The sequence below is a fragment of the Arabidopsis lyrata genome (assembly GCF_000004255.2).
Source record: "Arabidopsis lyrata subsp. lyrata unplaced genomic scaffold ARALYscaffold_3, whole genome shotgun sequence".
In the NCBI taxonomy this organism is placed as follows: domain Eukaryota; kingdom Viridiplantae; phylum Streptophyta; class Magnoliopsida; order Brassicales; family Brassicaceae; genus Arabidopsis; species Arabidopsis lyrata.
The window spans coordinates 17,550,085-17,560,331 of NW_003302553.1; the positions used below are offsets into that span (position 1 = coordinate 17,550,085).

At 38.1% G+C, this 10,247-nt stretch overlaps 3 protein-coding genes across 5 annotated transcripts; 2 read left to right on the forward strand and 1 right to left on the reverse strand.

Annotated features, from left to right (window-relative positions):
- Positions 1-437: 437 nt before the first annotated feature.
- LOC9319840 (triphosphate tunel metalloenzyme 3) lies at positions 438-2,072 on the forward strand. Of its 3 annotated transcripts, none has more exons than XR_002333398.1 (3): positions 438-1,277; positions 1,594-1,700; positions 1,827-2,072. XR_002333398.1 is itself a non-coding variant. In XM_002883727.2 (2 exons), the coding sequence occupies exon 1, from the start codon at positions 641-643 to the stop codon at positions 1,271-1,273; it is 633 nt and encodes a 210-aa protein (XP_002883773.1). In that variant the 5' UTR covers positions 438-640; the 3' UTR covers positions 1,274-1,277; positions 1,827-2,063. The 3 variants fall into 3 exon arrangements, 1 of the variants encoding a protein (XP_002883773.1); XR_002333397.1 differs by lacking the exon at positions 1,594-1,700 and having other exon boundaries at positions 1,827-1,892; positions 1,926-2,063; XM_002883727.2 differs by lacking the exon at positions 1,594-1,700 and having other exon boundaries at positions 1,827-2,063.
- A 6-nt stretch (positions 2,073-2,078) lies between these two features.
- Positions 2,079-2,791, forward strand: LOC110230284. Its single transcript, XM_021032756.1, is given in 2 exon segments — positions 2,079-2,139; positions 2,189-2,791. Coding segments are annotated over 2 exon segments (198 nt in total). The 5' UTR covers positions 2,079-2,087; the 3' UTR covers positions 2,335-2,791.
- Positions 2,792-3,550: 759 nt separating this feature from the next.
- Positions 3,551-5,450, reverse strand: LOC9319841 (phosphopantothenoylcysteine decarboxylase subunit VHS3). Its single transcript, XM_002885801.2, has 4 exons — positions 5,343-5,450; positions 5,096-5,214; positions 4,200-4,240; positions 3,551-4,100 (listed from the first exon to the last, which is right to left on the reverse strand). The coding sequence occupies exons 2-4, from the start codon at positions 5,210-5,212 to the stop codon at positions 3,752-3,754; spliced, it is 507 nt and encodes a 168-aa protein (XP_002885847.1). The 5' UTR covers positions 5,213-5,214; positions 5,343-5,450; the 3' UTR covers positions 3,551-3,751.
- Positions 5,451-10,247: the final 4,797 nt, after the last annotated feature.

The following is a 10,247-nucleotide window of genomic DNA, read 5'->3' on the forward strand; positions in this document are numbered from 1 at the left end:
TTGTAATTTTTAATGTAAATGAATTAATAATGAAAATGAATTGTAATTTTAAATAGAAATTACAATGAAAAAATTAAAGACGAATATGTTTAAACAATTTATAGTATCATAGATATTTTTAATTAAAATTTTTAATAAAGCATTACATGATTTTTCGCATAAATAATAAACAAAATTTAAAAATCAAAACTAATTTAACAAACTTAAAAACTAATAATTGACAAATACATACTGGACGTAGCCTGGACTAACCCCTAGTAAAACCATAAAACTCGGTAATCAAACCCGTTGACACAACCACAACCAACGAATTTAGTTCCAGCAAACCAGAAATGGGCCAAGTTTTTTAACGGGCCTTAGATATATGGGCCTACGATAATCCAATCACGAGAACAAAAGCAAGAGGATGATACAGAGATCTCTGTGATTCCGAAATGTTGAGAAGAAAACCCACAAAAATCCAACTCAAAATCGAAGACCGTGAAGAGCTTGAACAATCCCGCAAATCTCAACCATCCACCACCACCACAACCACCGCTCCATCCTCCTCCTCCTCTCTCCACCACCTCATAGACCCAAAACACAAAAACCCTTCTTCCAAATCCGACAGAATCGGCCTCCCTTGAAACTCAATTCCTCCATGGAAGTCGAAGTCAAGCTCCGTCTCCTAACCGCCGCTGCTCATCTCCGTCTCACCACTCTCCTCACTCCTTTCCACCTCAGAACCCTCCACCAACGCAACATCTTCTTCGACACACCCAAAAACGATCTCTCTCTCCGCCGCGCCGTCCTCCGTCTCCGTTTCCTCCAAAACGCCGCCGTTTCTGCGGCTTCTTCTTCTCCGCCGCGTTGTATTGTCTCTCTTAAAGCGAAACCAACTCTAGCTAATGGGATTAGTCGTGTGGAAGAAGATGAAGAGGAGATTGAGTATGGGATTGGTAAAGAATGTGTTGATTCACCGGCTAAGCTCTCAGATATTGGATCTAGGGTTTTGAAAAGGGTTAAAGAGGAATATGGGTTTAAAGACTTTCTAGGGTTTGTTTGTTTAGGTGGGTTTGAGAATGTTAGGAATGTTTATGAGTGGAGAGGTGTGAAACTTGAGGTTGATGAGACTAAGTATGATTTTGGGAACTGTTATGAGATTGAATGTGAGACAGAGGAACCAGAGCGTGTTAAGACAATGATTGAGGAGTTTCTTACAGAGAACAAGATTGAGTTTTTGAATTCCGACATGACAAAGTTTGCTGTTTTTCGGTCAGGAAAACTTCCTTGACAGGGTTAGTCTTTCTTAATCTCTGTGGTTACCATGTTTGTTTGTTGTTTTGATTGAATTCATCAGTAAAGTTATAAGTACTTGATCTTTTGAAGTCAAGATGCGTTTTTGAAGAAATGGTTTCTAGCACATTGTAGTATAGAATGGTTAAGCGTGTTTGTTCGATGTTGCGATTGAATTTGTAAGTAATCGTATAGAGTGCTATCTTTTGATGTCAAGTTGGGTCTTTGAAGATATGATTTCCATTACATTAATTATAGTATAGATTTTTCCTTTATATAGATGGGTCTAAAACATTTCAATATATGATGTCTTGTTAGTTTGTTGGCTGGTCTGGAGGACAAAAGTTTTCACCTTGATGTAGAGACTTGGGGTGAATATACTATTCTGATACCTTGATATATACATGTCAGAGACGCCTTAATAGGTTTACCTCTTCTATCAGTGTGTTGCTAAATATCTTCATATGGATGCTTTGAAGAGATTTCATACAATTCTGGTTTATCTTTTTTTGGTTCCATAAATCTAATTTACTGTGTTGTGTATTGAATAGGTGGGAGAAATGGTGGCTCTAACTAGAAGAGTGGTTTCTTGGTTCATGGCTTTTGGTCATCAGCATTGGTCAAGTTAATGTTGATTGCAAGAAAGTGTACTACTATTGAACTAGATGAGCTCAGTTTGTACTGTTTCTTAAGGCCTTGTCGATCTCTCTGACACTTGAAGGATTTGGTTCCTGAGCCTTAGTATTATTTTGGAATTGGTTTTCTGTAAATTTTATTTTTGCCAAAAATTTTACATCTATCGGACTACAAACATGAAAACGATAGAGAACCTAATGTGGAGACAAATGAAGGGTTTGGATAGGATTTGTTGTACAACTGAAATAAAATTCAAGAAGGGATGAGGTAAAAAGGGCCCTTGGTTGGAAGGGTAAGGAGTCGGTTTCTGATGGTCTAAGCTGCTTCAAGTCTTAGAGATGTTGTAGAGGCATGATTGGTGGTGAAGATTTCGTGTTCCTCCCTCCAGATTGTGTAGAGGGTAGCTTGGAGAAAGAGTTTTAGTAGAACCCTTACTTTTGTATTCTGGTGTGGCATTGGACAAAGAGACCAAGATGCAATGGTTTCGACTAATCATTCATTGGAGGACAATGATCAAAGCTAGTTGCATAAGCCAAAAGGCGGCAAATCTTGTGGTAGAACTTGCATTTGAAGAATGGATGTGAGTGAGATTCAACTCGCAAAGAGGACATACCAAGAAAACTTTTCTTGCCCCGTCTTACTAGTCTGCTTCACGATGATATTGGATGCCAAGCAAAATGAATAAAAAGCAATGCATACCTTCTCGACCTGGAGTTTTCTAATGGTTTCTTAAGTTTATTTCATGTGTCATGTTACACAAATATCTGTGGAAACCCCATGGAAAGACCATAAGGGATTACAAAAGTAATATTAGTCAAGTATGGTTCTTTGTTTGTTTTGTCATCTTAATCTAAATGGTTTATTGACTACTTTTCCAACCTTCTATAAGGATTTATATCCAAACATTTTTGAAAGCTTACTAAACTTTTTAACTATCACTTAATTATCGTAAAGTTCGAACAATTTTTCTATGTTTAACCAAACTTCTAATAAAAGAAAAAATCTCGATTGGTTAATCAATTCGGAGAATATATTTTTTCATAAACAAAATCATAGTCTCTTAGACAAACTAATCAGTCTATGTAGATTTTTTTTTTGGTTGATAGCAAAAACTCGATTATATTAAGTAACCGGAAAAAAAAAACTCTCCTCTAGGAAGAACCAAAATCGGAAACTGATGAGTTTTTTAGAGATTTAGATATGCGTTTTCTTCTTGAATAAGCTCGGTGGTGAAGCCATTTGACCTTTTAGAGTCTATTATACTTCTTATATAACATTTGTACGTAATGAGTATAAGTTAAATATTTTTTGGATTAGGAATGCAATTCCCTAATTGAGTATTGCTCTCACTTCATGTCGATGCATAAGCTTATGTTATTTGTAACCATAATTGTAGGATTTGTTGTAAAGCTCTTACTATAATAGCTTTTTTCTTTTGGGTTCGTTTCTCGCACTGCACAAGCTTTTGTTCAACCACATGGATTGTATCTCTATACTTTGTTGGGTCAATTCCATTCTGGTTGATAAAGTCGCGTTAAGGACAACCCTCGTTACCACTAGACAACAATGGCAAGAGAAACAGCAACGGCAACCGAGAAACTGCCAAGCTCGACAAACATTCATGCCTCAGACGTAGAAGAGACGAAGAGACCAAACATTCTAAACATAGAAGATAACTAAAATCCACATCGAAAATCACACATGACAACAAATAGTAACAACAAGAGAAGATGAAGTTCAATAAGAGGACGATAAGTTTCCCTACACTACTTAAACCAACACAGAGCATCCTCTTCAAGTCTTTAACCATCCAAACCACAAACACTCATTAACTCATGATTTATTTTCTCTTCTTAGAGGGCGGCTGGCGAACATCATCATCATCTTCCTCATCCTCGTCTTCTTCCTCATCCTCATTGTCCTCATCATCGTCATCATTATCACCCTCCTCATCATCGTCATCATCTTCATCGCTTCCTCCTCCACCATTGGCCACTGGATCATCCTCTGGATCAGCTTCTTCCCCTTCATCCCCTTCACCCCCTGAGAAATCTTCATCATTAGCATCATCCTCATCGTCGTCATCCTCATCAGCGTCTTCATCATCATCGTTGTCATCTTCAGTGTCACTAGCATCTTTGTTTTCCTCAGCACGGCTTCCTCTTTTGTAACCCTCCTTCAGAGACAACCTAGAGAAAGATAAATATAGATTGATCCATTTAGATAAAACTCATGCTCCTCGACAATAAAAAGGGAAGGACAAGGAAAGGCGTGCCCGTAATACTCACCTCTGGTCAACAGCAATCAACCCTATCAGCAATGATTCTGCCTGCAACGATGACACAAGAATGCTTGTTAAAATAGAAAGACACAACCAAACAGTAGAATGTGATAAAGATGTGAAGCATTAATGCAAGATTCGTCAAAAAGGGAATTAAAAAGCGCAAAAACAAGATAAAAAGGATCCTATTCGAAAATGGAAAGCATATAACAACAACAATCAACACCAAGTGTATCAAATCTAAACTTGAAAAGAGAAACTTCTGATTGTGTGTAGCTGAATAACCCAACTCCAAGAACAAATCCTCATTACAAAGAAACAAACAATCATTGCGCAATAAATAAACAGAAATTGGCAAAACCAACAAAATAAAAGTGACCAATTAACAAAAAGAGAGGCACTAGATATTGTTTCTAAGCTCTATTCAACTTCATTAACAACAAATGGCAAAACACACAAAATAAAAGTGACCGATTAACAAAAAGAGTGACACTGGACATTGTTTCTAAGCTACAATTCAACTTCATTGTGCAAAGACTCATCTAGAACCATTAACACAAGTGACAGAGTTTAAGTGCTAGTCTAAAACTTACACATAGCTAAACTCAAACCAAAACAATGTCAAGACAAAATCTAGACCCTAAAACAGGACTCTGAATACGCAGATATGAAGCAATTTCTCAAAACGGATAAAACAAATCTATAAACCTTGGACTAAGACAATTACAACAGAACATAACTACACAACAGATAAGACATATCTCTAATGTTCTTTGCAAATCAATACGGTACAAGAACCACAAATACAGTCCCAACAGAGAAACAAGAAGCAAACAAGAAGCAAACAAGGTAAATCTACACCGCAGAAATCAAGAAGACTGATAAAAAAAAACTGTTCTTTACCACAAGGAGAAGACAAGCCAGATTCTTTCCGACGAGGATGAGAAACGACTCAGTGACAGAGCAAGCCCATGTCTCCTGTCTCTGCGTCTCCATTGACCCAACAGCAACCACTTCCATATCTACTCAAAATTGAACACAGAAACACTCTTGTAAGAGATGAGAAGACAGAAAGTGTTAACTTTAACAAAGTTTTCTACAGGAGACTGAGGAGACCAAGAGACAGGGAGAGAGAATAAGAGGAGAGAACCTGAATAGCTTATGTGTCTAGATCCGGTCAAGGTAAACCCTAGATTTTGGTACGACTAGGGGATTTTTTTTGTCTTTGAGGTAAGATTTGATTTATAGACAGATTAACTGCTATGTCGACTGATGATAGAAGATTTTTAATTCGTGAAATCTAAATTTTTTTTTTGATTATTTAAGCGAATAACAAATCAAATTATAGACTAGATCCTGACCCGCACATACGTGCGAGATTTCATATTTTAAGAAATGTGTTGTAATAAATTTTTATTAAATATATGATTATTTTGTTGTTTTAGTGATATATATTGTATTGAATAAATTATAATGTACACAGAAAAGTATAAAATGTTATTTATGTTTGCTTATGATACAATAGCAACCATAAGGCATTTTTTGGAGTTTGAAACTGAAGAGTAGATTAGAAAAAAATCTTAGATTGAAATATATGTAAAAAAAAAATTATATAGTTATAGTATTTATAACCTAAACGCATATCAGTTGGTTGAAATATTTGAAATAATAATGATTTTAATAGTATTTTAAAATTCGTAACAATCAAACGGTCGGACCAAGATCAAAATGAATCGAATTAATGGTCACGTAGATTTTTATTAAACTTGTAAACTATCAAAACGTATATAAAACCGTTAAAATGATTAAATAAGTTTGCAAGAAATAGAAATATTTAGAGATAGGCGTAATTCCCATTCAGTTTTATCATGTTCCATTATATCTTACCCGTTCTCCAATTTATGTCTCATAAGAGAACGCATTTCTAATATAAGACAAATTTTGTATTCCCGATTAGAAACAGGACGTGACGGAAACAAAAATTCTCGATATCCTGTTTGGGACAAACACAAATATAATTCATAGTATATGTTTATATGATATGATATAATAAAAAAGTTAGATTGATGTTAAAAAAAATTATTTATATAGTTATAGTATCTATAACCAAAACTCATATTAGTTGGTTGAAATATTTGAAATAAAAATGATTTTAGTAGTATTTTAAAATTCGTAACGATCAAACGGTCGGACCGAGATCTAAATGAATCGATTTAATGGTCAGATAGATTTAGGTTAGTTATATAAATTTAAAATAATGAAAACTACCCATTTAAAAAAAAATATATATTCTAAAATTTTATATCATTTAAACTCTAATTAAATGTTAAATATTTTAATCTATCTTTCAAATAATTTTTAGATATTTACAAATTTAGAATCCAAAAAATTAGTTTTTGAATAAGCTGTATTTTAAAGGATAGAAGTATTTTGTTTAGATTATATACGACAAATATAATAAATGTTTTTTCATATTTGGAAAATCAAAATTGAAAAATCTTTTTTCCATGTGTACCAATCAGAATTAATTAGCATAGTATTGTTAAGGAAATTTTTAAAAATGTAAATGAAATGATAATTTGTTATTAGATTAGATTGCCATTTTAGAAAATATCTAATAATATCTTACGAAAATAATTTAGTTTACATATATGCAATTTCGAATTAAATATACACAATTACCCGTTTCGGTTTATTAATTTTCCTTCTTCAAATTTAAAAATATCAATGACATTCTTTGTAATTATTTATCTTTTATAAGGTTATATTTTATCTAATTTGATCATAGATACAAGTATTTCGATGGTATTGATAATGACAATTTCGACTACACTCTATGACGGAATTTCACTATGGTGAGTGATGATCAAATTAGTTGATGATGTTGATGACGATGATGATGACGATGACGACGACGACGACGACTATGACGACGATGACGAGGGCGACGATGACGATGACGATGACGACGACGATGACGACGATGACGACGACGACGATGACGATGACGACGACGATGACGACGATGACGACGACGACGATGACGATGACGACGACGATGACGACGATGACGACGACGACGATGACGATGACGACGACAATGACGATGACGACGACGACGATGACGACGACGACGACGACGACGATGACGATGACGATGACGATGACGATGACGATGACGATGACGATGACGATGACGATGACGATGACGATGAGGATGACGGTGATGGTGATGGTGATGGTGATGGTGATGGTGATGGTGATGGTGATGGTGATGATGACGACGACGACGACGATGATGATGGTGGTGAATTGATGACGATGGAGTGATGAAGATGATGATGGAGTGATGATGATGATGGTGGTGGTAACATGATAGTTACTAATTATCAATTAATTAGGATTTAAATTATAAGAAAACTATGTTATGGATCACCTCATTAAACCCATTAATCCATTCATTTAAATGAGTTATGGGTTAATCCAAACCATTTGCTAAATGAATTGGATTGATTCATTAACCATTAAACACTAAATCAATATAGATATGGGTTGGTTTGGTTTGGTTTAACCAACTTGACACCCCTAATCGTATGTACGAGGTTTTTTGTTTGATTGGTTAAAAAGATTGGAAAGAATAATTAGTAAGAATTATGTAATTTTGATTGGTGAATGATTGGATATCTTGGTTTGGTTTTGTTGAATTATTGAGAAAGTTGCAAATTTGGTTGTAATTGTTGGGGTCGGATTCTATCCCCTATTAAGACCGAGCCAAACTTCGATGAATATGTAACCAGCTCGGAACGTTCCCTCAATCAGCTCGGAAACTTTCCTCTATTCGGCTCGTAAGCAATTCCCTATCGGCTCGGGAAAGGTCCATCTCACGGCTCGGGAAGTGAGCTAATCGGTTCGGGTATGACTTAGCTAATAAGTTCGAGTACCCGAGCCCCATCCAGACGGGTACCCGAGCCGGTTCGCCATTCATACTCCCGAGCTCGTTCGTAACTCAGCCGTCCAAGCCAGTCCAAGCACCAAGGCATCCGAGCCGTCAAATGGTTCGGATACCCGAGGAAAAACCATCGGCTGCCCGAGGCAAAGACTTGGTAGATATTCTCCTTCAATACCATTTCTAAGCAAGGCACCATTTCCGAAAAAGAAGGATCATTTCCGATAAACCCGGAAATGATAAAGAAGAATCTTGAAGGATCAACTCAAATCAGGAAATCTTCCAAGAAACTCCGAAGAATAAGGAAATTGTCCTAAATCCGCGATATTCTAAGCCGACTTCAAGATAAATGGAAATCTTCCTAGAATATCGCTGGAGAGGCGGTTTACCATCCCTATATATAGAGACTCAAGGCTCTCACAGTGAGGGAGAGGGGAAGATCACTCTAGAATTTACACTACGCAAAGCTCTCACAGCACAAACATCTTTTTCTTTTACGATCAAACTCTTGTACGATCAAAGTCATCTTTTTCTGAATAATATCAAGAACACCATCTTTGGTATCAATTGATTCTGTCGTTCTTTGAGAATTCTCGCAAATCGTATCCCTAAATTAAAACCCTAGACAAATCTTGATTGTGTTAGTTTCGACTTCCACAGTTTGGCGCCGTCTGTGGGGATACTTTAGAATTCTCTTACCCTAAGACGCAGAACTCGATTACCGAAAAGGACGATGAACGAAGACGATCGTCAGATACCGCTAGCCGGAGGAGGGAACCCCAATACTCCGAACCCTCAAAATCCTCATGCCGATCCGACGATTATAGCGACCCTAGCCGAACTGAAAGACATGATGGTTAAATTCCAGAAGAAAGCTGACGACCAAGAGAAAGCTAACAAAACCTTGGCGCAGCGAGTTGACGAAATCGCAACACGTGGGCAACCAAAAACCACGCGTTTCCAGACTCGGCCGCCACGAGCTCGGAGGGACTTGCCTGGCATCAACCCGACAAGACTCACGTTCGCGACACCAACCGACAACACCAGAGTCGCAACCCGAGCTGACCCTGCCAGACGCGAGACACAAGATGATCCCACCGAGCCAGACGCAGTGGACTTGACGGACGAGGCAGATGATTTGCAAGACGAGCGCACCCGAGCCGGAGCTAACCCCGCCGAGCGAACGGATCTCACTGACGATGAAGAAACTGAGGAAAACATAAGGTGGGCCGAAGAATCCGAAAGAGAGGATGAGCTCAGCAAGATCCGAGCCTCCCTAGCCAAGGCGAAAGCTGATATGAAGCTCGTCAAAACCCAGATACATAGCGTTTCATCCTCTGCACCTAACATCGACCGAATTTTGGAAGAATCTCGGAATACGCCTTTCACCAAAAGAATTTCCGAAACGACGATGTCCAATCTGGGGAAGTTCAAAATCGACTCTTACAACGGATCAACCGACCCGAAGTGTCACATTAAATTGTTCGTGATATCCGTAGCCCGAGCCAGGTTTAAGCCCGGGGAGAAGGATGCAGGTCTATGCTTACTATTCGTGGAACACCTCAAAGGACCCGCATTAGAGTGGTTTTCAAGATTGGAACGAAACTCGATTGACAGTTTCGACGAGCTGTCGACACTGTTCCTCAAGCAATACTCCGTGCTCATCGACCCCGGAACCTCCGACGCGGATCTGTGGTCCCTATCTCAATAGCCCACCGAGCCGTTAAGAGATTTCCTCACAACCTTCAAATCGACGCTAGCCAAGGTCGAAGGAATTACATATGTAGCCGCTCTTTCGGCTTTGAAGAAAGCTCTCTGGTACAAGTCAGAATTCAGGAAAGAGTTGAACCTGTCTAAACCGACAACAATTCGCGACGCGCTGCCTCGAGCCTCGGATTTCGTCGCCCATGAAGAAGAGATGGCATTGCTAGCGAAGAGGCATGAGCCAACGAAGCAGGCGCCCCGAGCCGAGAAAATCGAGAAAGCCCAAGCGACACCTCCGGTCCAAAAGAAGACGCGTGAGAGCGGTACGTATACGCATCACGAAGGGCGCAATTTCTCAGGATACCATAACTACCAGATTGACACCTTCACCTGGACAAGGGATCA

What these genes read in the sequence shown, in the direction of transcription:
- LOC9319840 (XM_002883727.2), top strand. Translation starts at nt 641, where the DNA reads ATGGAAGTCGAAGTCAAGCTCCGTCTCCTAACCGCCGCTGCTCATCTC.
- LOC9319841 (XM_002885801.2), bottom strand. Translation starts at nt 5,212, where the DNA reads ATGGAAGTGGTTGCTGTTGGGTCAATGGAGACGCAGAGACAGGAGACA. An exon ending in TGGCTTGTCTTCTCCTTGTG is followed by an intron (nt 4,241 to 5,095) that starts GTAAAGAACAGT and finishes TCATCGTTGCAG; the next exon opens with GCAGAATCATTGCTGATAGG. An exon ending in TTGATTGCTGTTGACCAGAG is followed by an intron (nt 4,101 to 4,199) that starts GTGAGTATTACG and finishes ATCTTTCTCTAG; the next exon opens with GTTGTCTCTGAAGGAGGGTT.